Source organism: Coloeus monedula, assembly GCF_965178545.1.
Source record: "Coloeus monedula genome assembly, chromosome: Z".
Lineage (NCBI taxonomy): Eukaryota > Metazoa > Chordata > Aves > Passeriformes > Corvidae > Coloeus > Coloeus monedula.
Genome location: NC_138822.1, coordinates 22,538,909 through 22,559,233, shown reverse-complemented (window position 1 = coordinate 22,559,233; position 20,325 = coordinate 22,538,909). Strand labels below are relative to the sequence as shown.

Below are 20,325 nucleotides of genomic sequence, written 5' to 3'. Positions count from 1 at the left end.
CAAATAGTCAGAGAGTGCTGGAGTACACAAACACCCTATTCCCATCAGTCTTGCCCTAAAACACTCAAGCAGAAGATACGAAAAATAATTATGCCAGTTATCTACAACCCTTTGGTTTCATCTAAGACTGTTTTTAGAAGGTTTCTTGCATTTATGGCTTCTGAAGTTGCAGAATTCTTGTTAGAACTTTTTATGGCACTGCAGTAAAATGCTCCGAATTAAACAGTTTATCCAATTTGTCAGTCAGAGTAACAAGACTCAAAGAGACAACAGTAGGCATAAGAGAGATGATGACACTGAAAGGATTCCTTAAAGGGGAAAAATGTTGTTATAACAATAACTTCTAGCTTAACTCTTTGAGATTTTCTGTAATGCCATGTAACAGTTCAGCAATAAACACAAAGTTAGCTTCTGTCTTTTTACTCTTCTGGTCAGTAACTGCCTATTTTCAATTCTCTGCTTCTTTTATGTCTGTGTATTAGTCAATAATACACATAAATAGAAATTACTGCTTTAACTAAAAATAACAGTGTGCTGCAGGAATAGCTCTTTTTTAGGCTGTGCACAGTGATGCTAGTTTGTATGATCTTTGAATGTAGGTTTTTTTCAATGGCTAGCTTCTCTTTCGAGTTTTCAACTTGCTTTCAGATATAACTAGAGAATTAACTGTTCTGAGACTGTTAGGGAGTCTCTTGAACTAGGAGCTGAGGTTGCAAAGACTTTTTCATGCACCTCTTCTTCTCTGAGAAAGAAATAAAAGCAGTAGTAGGCTTAGATTGTAAGGTGTGATCTAAAATGTAGGCTTGGTTATAAATGTTTATCATGGAAGGCAAGTATGAGGGAAAATGTTCAAAACATTTTATTAAGCGTATGTGAAAACTCATGACATATGATACTTCTAGGAGCTGAAAAATGTATAAGGATAACCTTATTGTGTTTGGTCTTTCTGTTTTTCCTTTTTTAGTGTAAGGTTCATCAGTGGACACATACTCTATTTTTCACTGGTATGTGATCTGGCTGCTTTCAGCTACCAGAGTGGCCCTCTTCATAGGATAAAGCACAAGAACTTAATGCAAAGAGGACCTCAAAGGATGCTGTCTCCAGTTTCTGTTGCCTTTGCAGGAAAGAGAAATGACAGAAAGGCAGAGGAGAAAAAAAACACAGTCTTAAGAACTGGGGCAGAGATGAGGAACAATGGGTGCCAGTCTGCTTTGTCTGCTCTTGTTTGTTCTTAACCTCCTGCCACCATTTGTGGTTGCTGAGATATGCTGACTCTCATAGAACTCTGTAACCAGCCAGAGCTGCAGGGGGAATTGCAAGCTGCTTCTGCATGCTAGCTCTCCCATGTTTGCCTTCCACCTCTTCCAAGTTCATACCTTTGGTGTTTGACTCAGTATTTCTCTCTTTCTCAGCTAAGCTGAAATACAAAAATATGGCTTTCTTCATATTTCTGGGATGACTGCACTGGAAGGAAGTGACAGAATCTTATTCTAGTTTAATCTGCACATTTGACAAGTAACCACCTATTTTTTCAGTGCATTTTCAAGCTTAACACCTCTCTTTTACTGTTGAATCTGTGCCCTTAAAACAAAAAACAACAGACCAAAAAAAGCCACAAAAAAACAAAATAAAAACCTCCCAAACCTTTTCCACCACTTACAGTGCTGAAAGAGGTAAAAGTGGCAGTTGTGTGGGAGTAGTTACAAGTATGCTGAAAGCTATGCAAAATATTTATAGTGAATCCTGAGTATCCAAGCAAATCTGCCTTTTAAAGATGTGCCAAAGTGTGTGAACCTGTCAGGTAAGCCTTAGCCAAGTTTAGACTAAATCTGAGCTGAGTGCAGTTTGCCAGAAAGGAATTTATGGCTTTGGTTTTGAGTAGAAGTTGCAAGATTCAGCATGATGTTGGCATAGGTGGCTCTGCATAAAGAGAAGCTTGGCAGTTTAGACTAAAATTTCAAATGTTACATTAGTATTAGGAAAACTTGTTCAAAATGCTGAAATCACAGTTTGGGGTTTTTTTTGTTGTTGTTGTTTTGGTTTTTTTTGTTTTTTTCTTTTTTGTTGTTGTTGGTTTTTTGTTTGTTTGTTTGTTTTTGTTATTACAGAATATACCTGTAACCTGTTTATCTGTGGAAGTAAAACTTTACCAAAAAATGAAAGCACTCAAAATAAGTATATCTCAGGGCAGACCTGTAAATGCATTTTCAGTTTAATGATAGATACATGAATTATTATTTTTCTTCAGTCCATTTTTTAAGGTGGCTTCTGTACTTTGTGTGTGTGTGTGGTGGCAGTTGGCTGGTTCAACAAGTGTTGCCTGCCAAAGTGGTATGAGTTTTGCAGTCCTGAATTACATTTAGTTATCCTTGGTTACATCTATTATTGTTTTTTTTGCTTTTGATGTGAATTTTTAGATCTTCATCTGTAACTGACATAAATCTTGTCCTACAGAGCAAAATGGGGTGTAAAAGCCTCAGGAAGCAAAGCGTAGATAAGAAGTAAACGTTCCCAATAGAAACCATGATAAGATAAATTGCATGATTGATAAGCGTTACAATGGTTTCATCACAACTGGTGCTTAACGGCAAATAAACAGTCAAACACTTGATACACAGCAGGTCCAAAGTCGACTTAGTAAGTGTAATCACCAGCTGACGGGGTTGCACTGCTACAGACAGGGTTATACAACAGTCACTTTGAATGCTGAGAAAAAGAATCACATTTAAACAAAGGGTCTGATTTATATTTCAAAGGTTATTATTTCTGAAGAGCCATGAGTGGAAGACATTAAGTGATGGCTTAAGATGTATCATATGACTAGGATGATATTTCTGTCATGATAACAATAATAAAAGAACTTCAAACTGCCCTCAAAATAAAATATGAAGGTTGAAGATAATGGCAAAATAAAATATACATTAAAGATTGCATATGAAAATGCCATGCCTGCAATTTATCATAATTATCTCTGAAAACAAGGAAGGAAGGGAAGCAGGAAAGGAAGGAAAGCTTTCCTTACGGAAAGAAATAGACAATTGTGTGTTTGCCACTTGGCTCACATTATTAATACTTCTGCATATGTGAATATTCAGTTCCATAACTAATCCAAAAGTTATTAGGAAAGATGGTATAAAATTTATGTCATGCATTGTATAGTGGCACTGATTATGATTTCTTGAATGTGATTCCTTTAATTTTGTGAATAATGTTTTGCTGTGCAGAGACTAGCTTTTCAACTCAGTGAAACATGCAATTTATTTATATTAATCAGACTGGTAATTTTCCCAAAAGAAGTAGGCACTTGCTATATAAATCAGGGTTAATCCACAGCAGTCTTTGACCAGCCAGTGATGGAAAACAACCCAAGAACTTCCTGTAAATTAAAGAAGACCCTAAGGAAGTTCACAAGAAATCAGTCAAGGCATTGAGTAGCACACCACCAGAAGTGGCAGCAGTACCCCTGATCATTGAGAGCCACCCAGGAAGAACAGTGTGACCAGTAAATTAACAAGGAAAGGACTTCCTAGAACTTGTTGCCAAGAGTAAATTAGCGCAGTCCAGACAGAGAATGAGATTAAATCTCACCCTGATAAAACTAAAAATCTGAAGTAAGACTAATTGAAGTGTAACCATCATACAGAAATTACAGTAATGGCAGAGTGTCAAAAGCTGATCCAAGTGTGGACAACCCTTCTATTGTCAAAGATGCATTTGTGTGCTTTATTGGGGTGTTTTTACCAACCAGCATGAATAAAGGTGTAACTGTAAAAATAATAGTGGTTTTTTAGTTCTAAGGATCAGAACGAACTATTTCTGGTAACTGAAGTCTTTTTGTGGTCTGACCAAGAGGTCAGCTTTCTTCAGAAGCCTTGATTTTACTTTAAATATTCTCCTTTGGAAAAACAATATTTAGTGATATAGTCATGTGATGACAGTTAACAAACAAAATTTTCCAAATTAAATTTGGAACTCGAAGAGTGTCTCTGTAGAGTGCCTGCAGTTTTTGTTAGTGGTGATACATACCCAGAAGCAGGTTGAGGAACTGCTAAAATGGAGTGATGAAATTACTTTTCTGTCACAAAATTCCTCTTAGGATATTTTAGTTTTTTATATAGAAATACCATTCCTCTAAAACAGATAATGGTATCTGAAAAGCAGGTTCTACAATTTCAGGGTAGGGTATCTCAGACATGGTTAAAAATACATGTGGGAGAAATATGATGTATATTAGCTTAAAAAAAATAAGTCTAATGCCTTGGTGTGTTTTTGTTTATCAGGACAATAATAAAATCAGGTGATGCAGTAGGCATCTTGTTTTTCTCTCTATATGTAAAAAGGAGATGATGAAACGATTTGTTGATTGCCTACAGTCTGTTTCATCCTTTCTCATTACAGTAACAGAATTAGCTCAATTTTCAAATTTAGACATATTGAAGTGTCAGCACAGTAAGTTGGAAGACATAGAGTTAGAGGACAAAGAGACAGAGAGACTCTGAGTGTTCAGTGTGCAGTGAAGATTTTCTGTGGATCAATCCTCCAGTTCTGCGTGGGGTCTCCTGAGGTGTAAAACATGTTAATGTATTCTGTCCTTTTACTGACAGCTGTGGAAGTCTGTCCTTAATTTACTAGCTTCCTGCATCTGCCCCTCAGAATAAATAAATAAATCAATCTTTTGCATAGGAGAATCCCCCTCACACACATCATGAACAAACCTTCTCACCAATTATATTTTGTATGTATTTATCAGAAAAAAACCTCTCTTCCTCTTCTATAGAGAAATTTCCACAGTATCTTTGGGCAGGTTGTTCCAGTGCTTAATTACCCCCACATTAAACATGTTTTCCTCATATCCAGTTGGAGCCTTCCCCATTTCTACTTAGGACCACTCATTCTGTCATGTCCCACTGCCTTTTCCATAACTGCCTCTTGTAAAGTGAACTACCTGGCATAACCTAGAGCAGCTCTGAGGCTGCTTCCACCTCACTGAACAAAAATACCCCACCAAACTTTTCCATGTGAGCTTTCTTTCAGACACTTCTACCTGTGTTTATATGGATATTGTTTTCCCTGTACATAACAGTACCAAAGAGCTGACCAGCCAGACCAGCTCTCTGAGATGAAATAGTAAGAGCTTAATTGTCTTCCATCAGCAAATATCAGTAAAATAACCTTTGCAGATAATCTCTTGAAGGCTTTTTTGAAATAGGCAGCACATCTGAGAAGAACTATAAGTTGTGTGTTTGTGCTCCCTCCTTTGGGACAACCTAATTGTCTGCTTGAAGTAGTTCTCACCTTCTTTGATGAGAAATACATTACCACCACTTTTTTCTCTCATCTTTTACTGTCGCATTGTACTAACACTACTATCATAATGTAACCATAAATGAAATAGGGTTAAATGTTTTGTAAGTAGTCCTGTGGGCCCAATGCACGGAATTTATGTAGTATTACCATTAAATCCTCCAGAGTCCTAGTTCTTTAGCTTAGTTGTTCAGTCTGCTTCCATGGAACCCAGGTCAAGCTGTCAGATTATCAGTCAATCATTGCACTCATGGCATTCTAATGGCACCCCAGCACATGCTTAGGAGTTGAGCATGGCTCTCAATATTATATGCAACAGCAGAAGTTACTGGCACTAGACTTGAGATTTTGGGGTTTGAGTTTTTGAGTTTAGGTTAGGTTTTTTTGATGCAAGCTTCTAAGAATAAAAATATGATGTTTCCCACAATTTTAACAGAGATGTCATTGCCTGTGTTACTAATATCCACACCCTGACCAAATTCTTTTCAATCCTTTTGGGGGGAGTAGGTTTCCAGCAGGCCCATCAGGAGAAATTGACTATTCTCTGCATTTCCTGCCTAGTCCAACCATCAAGGACAAGGTCTGTGTGTCTCTGAAAAAGTATAGTAGTTCCAACTCAGCTATTGTTCTTTATATTATAAACATAGAGGAACATATATTACAATGCCAGTAGCCTTATTTTCACAGCAGTTTATGACTATTTTTACAGTGTTAAAGGTTGAAGTGAAAAGGAACATGAGAGAGTCAAAAGCATGAAGAAGGTTGGTTCAGTTCTGAGACTGGTGCTTTTGAAAAAGCCCACTGAGAATGTGAAAGCTGTGGTTGTACTGACACAACCTGAATATCTGCATGCTGCCCATGGTCTTTCAGAGTAAAGACTGTGGTAGCTGCTGGCATGAAAAGAAACAAAAGTCAGTATGATTTACTGCATGACATCTTCATGTGTACGGTCTTTGGAACTCAGTGCTATTTGGGTAGCACTATTTGACTTGTTTTGGCTTCCTGACCACCTTCCTGGTGATTTCTAATAGGGACACAGGATTGTCAGAGTAAGACCACAAAACCCTTTTGATGCTTCAAACAAAACAGCAGTGACAGTACAAGAAACTCACATCTACAGAGCATTATCTTCTTGAGATTCTAGATTTGGAGAGGGATATAGATGAAATAAAGTTCCATCCTTTTTCCAGCCAAGCAAGGAATTCTCTGTCCAGCAAGAATTCCTGTGCACATGTATTGCCTACTTAGGAGTGTTTGGTTTCATTAGGTATAAGCTTCTGTTTGTAAGACATTACTGTAACAATTTACAAGACAGAAGAAATAAACCACAGTTATTGGTTCTGCTGTCTCAGCCTTTGACTTCTCCTGTCCTTAGGTATTAAAATAACCTCCCTGAGTCCATGTGATTATTATGAGAGCACCAGAGGAGTTGTCTCAACATCCATCTGTAGAGAGTTACAGCAGAACACAAGGCCAAGTTAAGGAGATAATTGTGACACGTCATTCCATGTTTATTTGTTTTAGAAAAGTGAGTGTCCACACTTGAGGCTGCACAGGAGAGTGACTTCTCATGGACCTTGTATGCCAATGCGTTATGTCCCTGCAATTTCAAAAGACAGGGCTGTGCCGTATTTTCAGCTGATGGGTTTTCTTGAAAAGTACAAAACCACTTGAAATGTGTGTGCAAATTTGTGGCTAGGCCCTCAGAGACTGAACTGCTGGAGGCAATGCTGAATTTTGTATTGTCATTATAATCTGTTCTTCTTGGGGTTTTTATCCTTTTCACATCCATTAAACAGTTCAAATTAAAATAAATCAATTTGCTATTTGTTTGACCTATATTGGAGTCCTTGAATTTGTTTATAGAATGAAAGGATATTTTGGTTCCTTCTTCATGTCTCAGACGTGTTTGCATCTATTTTACACGTATCAAAAAGAAATTTCCTCTCAGGAACTGTTCTGAGTTGGCATGACAAATAAACAATAACCTGGAAAAGCAGGAAAATGTTTTCTCAGAATAGTTGTTTTCAACACTTTTGCTTGGTAGTCTACTGTTAAAAAAACTTACATGCAGAGCTGTATGGTTTTGTAGCAGCTGTGTGAGGGTATTTCCAGTGTTCAACCAGCTGAGATTGAAATGCTGTTGAATCCCCTTAGCTTCTGTTGTGTATCACTTGGGACCAGATGGTTTTGTCATATCATTTTGGCAATAGAAATTATCAATCTATGTATCATAAAGAGCTGTTGGGTATTTGTAGTCTCCTCCTTTCTCAAGTATTTTCAAAACTCCTTTCATTAGGAATTCACAAATATAATTAGATGAAATTCCTTACTATTTGTAATCCCAGTTAGTACTTCCATGCCAGTGGATACCTTTGAAATGAATTGTTCTGTTTAGTACAATTGGCTTCAGGGGTCTAGAGAACAATGTGAATTACAAAAAAAAAATTGTAAGTGTAATTGTATTGCAGCATTTGCCAAGAATTCAGAAGTCTTCTTTCTGTACTATTTAGTTATTATTGAACAGGTTGATTTATCAGTTGGAGTTGATTATTTTCCCTCAGTATTAGTGCAACTCAAAAATTAATGTAAGTCAGATTTCATATGGAGAAGTTCAATTACTGGATTTCTTTACAAACAAAAACATGGTGGTAATACTTTTCTTGGCCAAGTCTAAAGGTCAAAATGAGCAAGTTTTAAAGAAGAACTGCAGAAGCATACAGCAGAGCCTTTGTTGTAATCAGAAATGAAACCCAGTGCTGAATTAGTGGATATCACAGAGTATCTAATTTATAGTTACGGTATCTGTGACAGCAGCAGTGCAGTTTGCATGAGGTAGGATTGCAAAAGGCCAGCAGGTCAGTAAGCGAACAAAGAATTGTGGCTAAGGAACAGCAGCAAAATATTATTATAAAGGAGGTCTTTAACCTCATTTTCACTGTTATGACAACTGTGAAAGTCAAGTCAGTTTTGTTGGTTTTGGGGTCATGGCTTTCCTTTGCAACTCTGTAGGTTCAACCAAATAATAATTTACAAATACTTTTGTGTGTGTGTTTGTGTGTTTTTTAGCTGGAGAACTCAGGATATGAACTTACTTATTACTTTTAGATCTCTGAGGGGCAGTGATGTCATCCGTTTTTTTCCACAGAAAGCTCTGATCCAAGCTCCCTGCACTTCACAGGCTGATGCTCTCTTTCAATCTCTGTTTAAGGGTCTTTATGTCTTTGTGGTATATTTTATCCTGCACAACCAACTTTGCTGTCCTGTGAAAGCAAGTTATGCTGTAGACATGAATGGGCATACAACTCCAGGATCAGCGTTTTTCACACATGGCAGCGGTCTGCCAGCTGTGGGAGGAGAGATCAGCAAGTCCACACAGAACCTCATCAGTGCTATGGAAGAGGTAAGAGTGCTCTGTAGTGCTCTGTAGTCGTGTATATTGAAATGTACCTGGAGATTTCACTGTTAGTTCTGAAGTGAAATACACAGGAATGAAATGCTAAATACTATAGGTTGGCTGTGGGGAGGGGGAGCTCTTTTTTTCATTTTTTTCAATGACAAAGATCGTTGTCTTTATACACCCCATGGTATTCTTGGAACTTACTGTGCCCTGATAACATCCCACCTAGAGAATTTCCCCTTTCATACTTGAGTCTTCAGTTTATTATAGAAGTTGGTTAAAGTGTCAAAAGTAGGTAATGAGAAATCAAAATATCAGGTTAATTCTTTCAGCTTACTATGGGTCTTAGATGAGTTTCAGGTAATTAATTTCTCAAAGTTATGATGTTCAAAAGGTAGAATAAAATTGGAATGGAATAGAACAGAATGGAGAAAGGAAAGGAAGGGAATGGAAAAGGGAAAGAAATGGAAAAAGGAGAAGGGAAAAGGGAAAAGGGAAGGGAAGGTGTAGTGTGTTTACCCTGACTGGATGCCAGGCACCCGCTAAAGTGTCTCTCTCACTTCCCTCTGCAACTGGACAGGGGAGAGAAAATATAACAAAAGATTCATGAGTTAAGGACTGGGACACATCATTCACTAAACATGGTCATGGGCAAAACAGGCTCAAATTAGAGATATTAATTTAATTTCTTTCTAACAAACTCAGAGCAGGATAATGATAAATAAAATAAGACCTTAAAATCCCCTCCCCCCCTTACCAGCCCCTCTCTTTCCGAGGTTTAACTCCTCTGCCAGCAGCACAGGGAGACAAAGAATGGGGGTTATGGTCAGTTCACCACCCATAGCTTCTCCACCTCTTCAGGGAGAGGAGTCCTTACCCTACTTGAACATGGGCTCCCTCCTCCAGGAGATGGTTCTCCATAAACTTCCCCAGTGGGAGTCCATCCCACAGGCAGCAGTCCTCCCCAGACTGCTGTAGAATGGGTCTCTCTTCCAAGGGGTGCAGTCCTGCATGGACAGGCTGTTCCTGTGTGGTCTCTTCTCTCTACACACCTCTCACGGGGTCACAGCCTCCTCTCAGGCATCCCCCTTCTCTTGCAGGGAGCTTCTCCATGGGCTGTGGGTGGATCTCTGCATTCCCATGGACCTCCATGGACTGCAGGAGCACAGCTGCTTCACCATGGACTGCACCATGGGCTGCAGAGAAACCTCAGCTCTGGCACCTGGAGTGCCTCCTCCCCCTCCTTCTCCACTGACCTTGGTGTCTGCAGAGTTGTTCCTCTCACAAATTCTCACCCTGCTCTTCTCTGGCCACAGTTGCATCTGCGGAGTAACTGTTGTTTTTTATTTCTTAAATATGTTATCAAAGAGGCATTACCGCCATTTCTAATTGGCCCAGATTTGGTAGTGGATCCGTCTTTGGGGCTGCCAGGGATTGCTCTACCAGGCAGCAGCTTCTTACAGAAGCCACTGCGGTAGACCCCCCTGAAACCCCCCACTACCAAAACTTGGCCATGGAAACCCAACTGAGAAGGGAAGGCAAGAAAAAGGGAAAGGGAGATAGATACATGTAAATAGATAGATAGGTAGCTATAGATATGTATGTATGTTTGTATGTCCGTGTATATATGTAAGTATGTATATATATATAAAAAATTTATTAATAAGGTAAAAAGGCTCACTGGTTCATTATAGAAGTGACAGAATAGCTGGTTCCAAGATCTCTTGGTCTTCAGTTCAGCTCTGGTCATCGTTCCCAGTTTCTATATAATAGTTTTGATGATTACTGCATTTCTGCATCTTTTTAAACCCTGCAGGTGCCTGCGGACTGGGAGAGGGCATCCTTGCAGCCTGGTAGTCAAACTAGTGCTGCCTTTAAGCAGAGTCCACAAAATGGTAGTGTCTTCCACCCTTCTGGAGGATTCAGTACCAGCTCATTGGTTACTGATGAGGAATCACAAGAGTTCGATGACCTAATATTTGCTTTAAAGACTGGTGAGTGACTATTTCCCTTTCCCCTCAAAGTTTGCTGTATTGCTGTGGTGTTATTCACCCTAATGGTGCGATGATTCCACGAGATACAGTTAATGAGGTCTCTTAATATAATCTGATTTCCAATGAAAATCTTAAAGATCAGTCAACATGGGAATGTCTGATAAGACAACCAAAGAGGCAAAGGAGTCCTACCTGCTAAGATATGCAGATACCAGGTAAAGTACAAATGGACTTGCTTGGTAGCAGGTCACCTAAATGATCTTTAGGGTTACCACTAAGTATCTTGAGCCCTGCAAGAGACAACAGCAAGGTATTCGTGAGAGCGGCAAGTTGAGTGATCTGGCTCACATAATTTCAGAAGTTTGTTCCCTTCAGTGATACCAAAGAAAGTCAAACTGGATGGAAGACTGGGAATGCTGATAATAAAGAGGTATTTTTATTCAATAAGTTCATAATGCTATATGTCCTAAGCCAATTTACATTGCAGAAAACACCTCTAATTATGGGGCCCTCAACATGTGAAGGACATGGACTGATGCCAGAGGAGGCCATGTAGGTGCTCGGAGGGCCAGAGCGCCTCTGCTGAGAGAGTTGCGGTTGTCAGCCTGGAGAAGGGGAGGCTCTGGGAGAGCTTTGAGTCCCTTCCAATGCCTAAAGGGGCTACAAGAGGGCGGGAGAGGGACTTTTGACAAGGGCATAGTGTGACAGGACAAAGGGGAATGGCTTTGAACTAAAAGAGGGCAGGTTTAGATTAGGTATTAGGAAGAAACTCTTCCCTATGAGATGGGGAGTCTATGGCACAGGTTACCCAGAGAAGCTGTGGCTGCCCCATGTGGAAGTGTTCAAGGCCTGGTTTAATGGGGCTCCAAGCAACCTGGTCTCATGGAAGGTGTTCCTGCCCATGGCAGGGGGTTGGAAATAGATGTTCTTTAAGGTCCCTTCCAACCCTAACCATTCTGTGTTCTGTGAGAATCTGTTTTGTATTTAATAATTTTTCTAGACGTTTTGCAGACTAGTTCTGCTTTGTTAGCAGTTTTTCAGGTTTTTTTGAAAGACTTTCAAAGCTAGGGGCAGAAGTTACAGTTGCAAACCTTTTTTTAGGTGTGCAAGAAGGTAGCTTTTACTTTCTAACTTCTTGAACGCTGTGAAGGAAATTAGATAATTCATAGGTAGTTAATAAGACAAGAAATCATCTACATCTAACATGACCACTATTACACAAAGTTTACTGCTTAAGTAAATCAGTTGGCATCAGTAAACTCTAGGAGACTGAGTCTTAAGTCATGAAGAACAATCTAGGCAACAGCCTAGATTGAAATATAGCTGAAATATAATACAATTCAACACCTATTCAGCACTTAATTTCTTCTACCTAAGTCTTCAAGCTCCATCCCTAGTTAATTTGTTTTCAGTTCTTTTAGTAGGTCTAAAATAAACTTTTGATTGTCTTGCCTGAATTCTATTACTGTCTTCTTTATTAATATTTTATTATAATTTGTTTTTATGAGCCTTTTATATTAATGTGATTTGAAGCCATTGTTGGAGAAAAATATTTTGTTTGCATTACTGATTCAAGTAGTGCCCGACAGTTTTACACCAATGCTTATTCCTGTGCCCACACTGTGTCCCCAGCAAAGTTACAAGAGTAAAAAACCCCATGATTTCTAAACCAAACCAGTTGTCCCATCTGGTTTCAGCCCCACATTTGAACAAGATGAGCTAAAGAGGTGATGTGGAAGGTTGGAGCTTCTTTCACCAGCAAAGTAAATGTTTATCAGCTGTTGTCTCAGACGCAACCTCTAGCTCAACATATACTTGAAAAAAAAAAAAGGCAAGCTTTTCTGTAACTAAAAATCTATTTTGTTGTTTTGATCGTGACCTGTTCTCCAGTTCAGTTCAGTACATGGTCAAGGAGAGGGAGGCAGGGAGCCACATGGAAGTTATAAGAAGAGAGATGAGGTGGTGGAAAGTGAGATTTTTTTTCTCTGTTAGGCAATATGGACTCCTGCTGCTAAAGTATTCACTAAGCTGTGGTCTAACAGGAGTTTTATGATGCTAGTTAAGCTAGCAGGTGCTGAAATGAGCTCATCTCCTAGTCTTTCAGCACCACACTTCTTCCTATTGTGCGTAGTTGCTTTTGCTCACATGAAACCACAATTCAGGTTAGATTTATCATTTTCTTCTCCTTCTTTCTCTCCCCTCTCCCTCCCACTCTACATCAGTTAGTCTGATGCCCTTCAAGCACCAGTCCTGGCTCCAAGGAAGAAGTGGTCATTGGCAATTGGAAGACAAGGACCTCTTCTCAAAATAGGCTAAAGTGTATAGGCAGCTAAGATGCCTTTTTGCTGAGATGCTCTTGCCTGTCATTTGCTGTGCGAGGTACTTCTCAAACCCTTTTAGCATAGACTTTATTTCAATAGGCTGGGAATTCCTCATTCTGGAAGAGCAGGGAGAAGGTGCTTTTTCCCCCACATTAGCTAATTTGTCACTCCTGAACTGGGGGGTGTTGCTTTTCGAGGAAGATTAGAAATACCTGATCTGCTATTGCTTAAATTTTACCTTTGGTAAACTGAAACAGAACCTTCCATTATCTGTGTTCCCTAAAACTGCCAATCTATAGCCAAACTATAGCCAACTATAGCGTTGCTAAAATATTAGCTCCCACTCTGAGGGCTGATTGAGGATCAGCACTGACTAGCAGAGGTATATGTAAAAATGGTTTTATGCCCCTTTGTGCTTCATCTGTCCTTTCTGCTTATGTAGTTCTGAGCTCTCTGAGGGTGACTTTAACTTATGCTCACAGGGCATAATTTTGTAGCCACAAGGTTTAATCTGGCAGCCACGATTAATGGGAATGAGAGTATAACCACAGCAAAGCTAACATTTCACTCCTGCCTCTGCAGCTACCGACTCTCAGCTGTAGAAATGAAGACAGGTTAAAAAAATTCAACCTATCCTCCACAGAAAAACTTTGTTTTTAACTTGTCAGTGTTTAGTAATTTGCAGTGTGCAGTGAAGCCCCATAAATAGTTGTGCTGGCACACTCACCCTTGTTGCTAAAGGAATGTGTCGTAGAACTGTGCACTTAGCCCTTGGTTCCACAGTCATTAATTCTGGGCCTAATTACAGATTAACCTGAAGTACAGGCTGGGTCAGATGGAGGCATACAACTGCAGTTCTAGCAAATCAGGTGGACAGCAGTGTACTGTTTTTTAGGCAGCTGTTATGCTAGCTCTGTGCAAGCCTCACACAGTGATAGGGTATTTCTGTTTTGTGTGAGAAATCCAGTGGGCTGCTTATACCATATTGTATTTGAATGTGTTATCAATCAATTCCTTCTTTCCATCAAATATGCTCATGTCCATACAGAAATACATAGTTAAGATTCACTCTGCTCACTACATCACTTCAATTCTTTTATTTTGGAAATCTTTTGTAAGTGAGGCCTGCTACAAGGTGGCTTATATGAAGGAAACAATAGAACAATTTGTGTAGGAAAAATAATCTAGGGACATGTCCTGCTCATTGGTATGTGCTAAATTTTTTTAAAAAAAATGTTTATGAATTTGTGTTTATTTTATTTTGTTTCATTTATGGCTCTTATAATGATTCAAACAGCTTCTATTGAGAAAGTTATTTATGAATTAGTTTTTGTTGATTTCACTAATTAACTTTAAAAGTCTGAAATTTTGGACTAGATTTAATTTTCCCTCTGATTTCTTGTGCAAGGTTTATATTGATAGGCAATTTAATGAGACCTTTGCCTTCCAGATTGCGACAGAGTCATATGTTATTGTCATTGAGGATAAAGCCCAATTTACCAGAATTCCCTGAGGACTTCTACTCTGATTAGGGCTGGGAAGTTAAAAAAGGAGCCAACAAGAATAAAAGTAGATGCAGCCTGTCCCAAAGCAGCAAGCTACCCATCAGCATTGCTCTAAAGCATGAATACCATAAATGCATGATAGCTTTACTGATTTCTGAGCTTCCATCTATATCTTACAAATACTCCTGTCCTCTCCCTTTCTGTGATGCACAAAACCAAAACAATTTATTCCTTTGGATGAGATGGGAAATCAAATAACAGCAAAGGCTTTGAGGGAGGCCCATACTCCTCCAGGGGTGATGGGTGACCCACCATGATAGTCTCCAGATATATATTAAGCAGAATACTGCTACATTCATAATTTAGTGTATTTTTACTCTTAATAGAGAAAATCGTGATAAATATTATATAAATATTCCAGTATTTCTCTAATACTATGCAAATATTCTAATAATTCTCTGACATGGAAAATACCTGGAAAAATCTACTGAGCAAGTTAAAAACCCCACACAAATACAGCTATTACAATAGCAATGCTATATAAAATGATTCATGATTTTCAATCTACTACAGCTAGGGCTCCAAAGTCAGCATTTTATAAACCTTGGTGACACCACTGTAGGTGCCTGGTTTAAGAATAAAGCATCTCATGTGGCCATCCTGAACCAGAGGAAACATTTGAAATTCCAGTTCTGAAGGGTGTTCAGTGCAGCATCCTGGAGACTGTCTATTACAGGGCAGATAGATTGTAGGTGGCAAATCCCTGCCTTATCAGCCTATGTAATTTCTGTTTTGAAGGGCTCAGTTCACCAAAAAAAAAAAAAAAAAAAAAAAAAAAAAAAAAAAAAGGAACGGTAGCTAGTTTGCATATTCATTCAGTTTCTTATCTGTGGTTGTCACACATATGTTCAGCCTGATGGCTGTTGAACATGACTGCCTAATGTCCAGGAAGCATTTTTAGTTGAATCTGAACTTTATTTATAGAAGTCTGGATGTCTGTTGGCGTTATTTCTGTGAAATCAAAACCCTGAAAGAATAATTAAATTTGGTTTATGTAGCTTATTCATATGCATCCCACACATATAATAAAATCATGATTGATTAAGCAAGATATAAGTGCTTGAAAGATAAAAAGTTTCCCCAGAGATATGAGTACAGTAATTACAAAACAAACTCTGTCTCCCTTAAAATGTTTTAGTTAAAGTCTGAGCTGTCTCTGAGCAAGCAGGTAACAGCTGGTGTTCCGGGGCACCTAGAGGTGCACTGGTGTAGTTCTTCACCAGCAGATGTCAGTGGAGGGACCTCTGTGGGTTTAAAGCCCGAGCTGTGACTTTTCAGTTTCTAGCTAATCCTTGCATACAAAAAGAAAAGGATGAAAGGCTTCATTTTTCCTGCCTATTTTTCTTGAAGTAGTTCTTTCACAAACTGGGGAAAAGTAATACTCCCTGCTACATACCTGCCACCTAACTGCAGCATCTCCAAATGAGTGCATGCTTTTTGGGATCTGATTGAGTTTAAATTCCACTCTAATATGAGAACCCAATGGACCAATGAACTCTGTGAAACTCCATCATGTAAACAGTCATACCCTTTCCAGCCTGGTGACTGTTTGGTAAGCTGGTATCCTGGTTACATTTCAGTCCTTATTCCTAAAAAGGATCAGCTCTAACGTAGTTTGTCTTTGCACCATCAGCAGAACAAGGCCCTTGTAAACCTGAAGTACCCAGTTTCAGTCTCTGGCTTACCAAGATAAGAACCTCTGTAACAAAAAATATTTCCTCTTACTTTGCACAGAGAACAAACAAAGCTTACACGTAGATGACATTTAAGAATATACATAGTGTAATACATTTAGACCAATACCCAATCTTTTTATAGAGACCAGCAAAAGACTCTTTAAGAAACCCCATGCTAAATAGTTGCCACTTCACCAGTATAGCCACTAGTAAGACAAATATCTTTCAAACCCCAACAATCTGTGTTCACCTTGAAATCTGAGCCCAGGGTGATCATATTTATGATTTCAAATGGTTTTAAATAATGGGGGTTTTGCAGTTTTTAAAATCTTTACGCTTTTCAGGTTGACTAAATGTCTTGAATGAATTCCACTGTTATTGATGCTATATAAGAAGTATTGTGTTCTTTCTTCATTCAGAGTATTTTATTTACTTCATGGTTTTTACTTGTTCTTCCATCCCCATGTAGTAAATACAACAGTCTGATTCATCTTCTCTATTACAGTCACACTTCCTTTCTAAAACAATCAAATATCAAACAATCAAAATAACTTGTTTAAACAATTGCTGTTTTTCCCAGGACCTTGAAGCACCTTTTGGATATTAGGATCTGGCTCAATGAAAAGGTTAAATGTGCATACAAATTTAAATCAACTTTAATAAATTTATAAACAATATTTTAATCATTCAGCTCCTACTCTTGACTTTGTTATTGTACCTCTGTATGTTGATGGATTTTTACTCCTGTCATACTCTGGCAGTAGCTGCTGGTTTCTCAAGAGCTTAGGTCATGCAGCCCTAAGGACTCACCAGTGTCACTGAACGTGTGTTCTCTCCATGAACCAAACACCAAAACCAGGTGTAAGAAGGATCATGGTCCAGCATATCTGCTTTTCCCGTGTGTCATAGGACATGGACCCAAGTTTGGCCCCTACCAGGACTTCATCCAGACCTCTGCAGGAAAACCTGGCTAGTCCTAGAGGGCCTCCTGCACAGGTTCTCTGGACCAAACTCCATATTCAAGATTGCAGCTTGACTTCTGACAGCAAAGCAGCATCTCACTGCTGCCCACCTTACAGTATTTCTTTTCTGCTTGAGGGGTGGTGGGAGGAAGGGTGCTAAGAGAAAACTTTGTAAAGGTGGAACAACAGAGAGCATAGAAAAAGATGAACAAAGGTGAAAAAATTAAATTACTTTTCTTTTGTTGAACAAACCAAAAACTGAAATGTCAGCTGAGGTGGAAATAAGAGATGCACCGTACACCTGATAGAAATTCTAGAAAGTGTTTTTCAGTATGAAATGCAAACTCCCAGCATACCCTGTTCAGGGCTGTTTTGAGACAGACATGATTCCTTTGTAACTCCCTTGAACTGCATGTAGTTACAGATCTGCTTCTGCCCAAAACAAATAACTTCCCTCATCATTTGTAATTGACATCGCTTCAAGATCATACCTGAAAGTAATTTGTCTTGAAATCCTCATGCCTCATTATGCTGATATGCAGTTCTCAACAAATTTAAAGCCTAGACACCCTAAGCCCTCAAAACCCATGTATTGTGTAGAATTTGTTCTACAGCTCAAGGAGAGGAGCTGAAAAAGCACTGGAGTTTATAGTTCCAATAGATATTTTGTGAAGAAATGGTCTCACAAAAATACGCGTTTCATAAAAACTAATGCAGGATTATGCATCTTCACACTAATCAACTCAAACTTCCCCCACAAAAAAAGCCCAAATAAAACCCCCATCAAACAAATAGGAAGCAGAAAGCTAGCAGAAGTCCTATGACAAAAGGATGGAGAAGGTAGCCTCTCTTCTAGACATGTTTTGGAAGTTCCCTTGGACCAAAGTCTAGTGTTGTCTTCCAGTAGAAGGAAAACATAATGCACCGTTTTGCGCTAAATGTGGGTTTAAAGAATATTTGCTCAGCATCTTTTCTCATGTTGAGATTACAGTCCTATTAAGACAGCTGGAATTATGGTTTAACATGGAAATTGTATCATTAAAAATCAATTCCTTATGAGGAAGTCCTTGGAAATAACAGATTCTAACAGCCAGACCATGAACCCAGTCTAAGCCAGGCCTTGATTTATGCTTTTCTGATTTCAAGGCAACCTCTAAATAGCTATTGTACCACTTACTGGGCCAAATAAAGCAAATGACAGTGGAATTATGAAAAAGTGTATCTGGTACAAAACTATATCAGATAATGTTTTAATCTGTGGATTCAGAATGGTAAACTAGTAAGAGGAAACTTGCCACATAGTTGTGGGGTGGGGAAACATTTCAATAATCAAGAATTCAAGAATAAAGCAGAGTGGGATAGAGCATCCCCATTTCTGTGCCAGGATTTCATTCTCACTGATCCATATTTTTGTTGTTTTTTTCTCTATTTCAGGTGCAGGTCTCAGTGTCAGTGATAACGAGTCTTGTCATGGCAGCCAGGATGGTGGCAGCATGGCTAACTCCCAGATTGTAGAGCTTAGAAGAATACCCATAGCTGACACACACCTCTAACTCCACAGCTTGCTTGGGTTTTTGTTGTAGTTGTTGTTGTTTTTTTTTTATTCAGGCCTCAGTATTTTTATATTTGTACTTCCTTTTGCACTAAAACACTATATGAAACTGTAGTAGAATGCTGTTAGCTTTACTGAGCATTTAACAAGGTATGTTTGCTTGAGGTTTTGTATATCAGAAAAAAACCTGTAAATTTGTTACAGTGGGTGAGCATCAATAAATACCATAGCGATTGGCCTAGATTTGTATCTCGTAAGTAGATGACACATTTCACGAACTGTAGCTTTTTAAAATTAACCTGTACATTAACACTGACTAATAAAGCAATAGAGTCTGTTTGATACAAACCAGTCTGTTATTTCTCCTTACTGTTTATGAAGATGAAAGGTGATGCAGACACCCTGTTGGACAGGAAAGTGGCACATTTTTTCTAAGTTTCCTAAGCTGTACTCTTCTCACTGTTTTTTGAATACCCAAGTCTGTGAACAAATTCAAATAAAGACACAAGCCTTGAGCCAAAGAACTTGAAATTTAAATTGTGACATGATAAATATGCAATGATCTGAAACACAAAGAGGGAAGGGGAGATAAAGGACAAGACTGAAACCGCTGCCAGCTGTGTGCTTTTAACTTCTTTACCTTGCTGGTTTCATAATATTAAGCTCTCTTACTCTTTTCACAATCAAAAACAGGGGGAATTCCAAGGCGTTGAATTTTCTGTTGATCTCCATGTAGATATTCCTGTTTTGATTGAAGGGTTCAAGTATTGCAGTACAAAGTTAGATCAGTAATCTGGGGCCATAAATGAGCAAGAAAAGATCCTCCCATGAAAGAAAAAAATAAAAACAGAGGAAGTATTTCAGAACTGAGCAGGGATTATAGGAGTCATTAACTCTGCTTGTGCACATACGGTCTGGAAGAAAAACACATTAAAGCAGGGGAGCAAGGGAATTTTCCTCTGAACACTTCTCAGTGTAGTATAGATGTACAGTAAATGAGAATGCAAGTCTTTTATACCTTCCTCAGGAACTTGCCTAAGGGCTTTGCACTGGGTAAGGTCTGAGCAACAACTTCTCTCTTTAAAAGAGAACTTTTCTTACGGAAATCTTTCCATGAATTTTTCTAGAATTATATGCAAATTTTGCTGTATCTAATTAACTGTTGAGCTTTAAAAAGCCAAAAACAACAAACCAAATAAATCGTACTTCTGTGTCGCAGTTCTGTAACAGCTAATAGGACATCACAGCTTATAGTCATCACCCATATCCAAGGCAGACACCAACTTTAAGGTCTAATGCTGCAAAAACCTCCACAGACACGGGAAAATATTTCTAGTCAGGAAAGCCCCTAAACAAGTGCTTTTTAAGTATACATTTGAATTGGGAAATAAGAGTATGTCTGTATATAGTATATGATCTGCTGTATTGAGTCTTAAATTTCTGATTCACAGGAATGTTGTTGGCTCTTTATACTGGTCATGGTAGAGAGGGAACAAAGCCAAGTCTTTCTGATAAATGTCAAAAGTTAATGTGGAGTTGAAGGTGAGAGTG

At 38.7% G+C, this 20,325-nt stretch overlaps 1 protein-coding gene across 1 annotated transcript in view; it reads left to right on the top strand.

Moving 5' to 3' along the window:
- The window catches only part of ADGRV1 (adhesion G protein-coupled receptor V1), a gene marked incomplete at both ends in the record, with an annotated part of 262,544 nt that extends 243,769 nt beyond the window's left edge, over positions 1–18,775 (top strand). The window contains 3 exons of the mRNA XM_082301998.1: positions 8,516–8,707; positions 10,521–10,698; positions 18,657–18,775. Coding sequence (XP_082158124.1) covers positions 8,516–8,707; positions 10,521–10,698; positions 18,657–18,775 — 489 coding nt within the window. The remainder of the gene's footprint in view (positions 1–8,515; positions 8,708–10,520; positions 10,699–18,656) is intronic.
- Between the last annotated feature and the right edge of the window lie 1,550 nt (positions 18,776–20,325).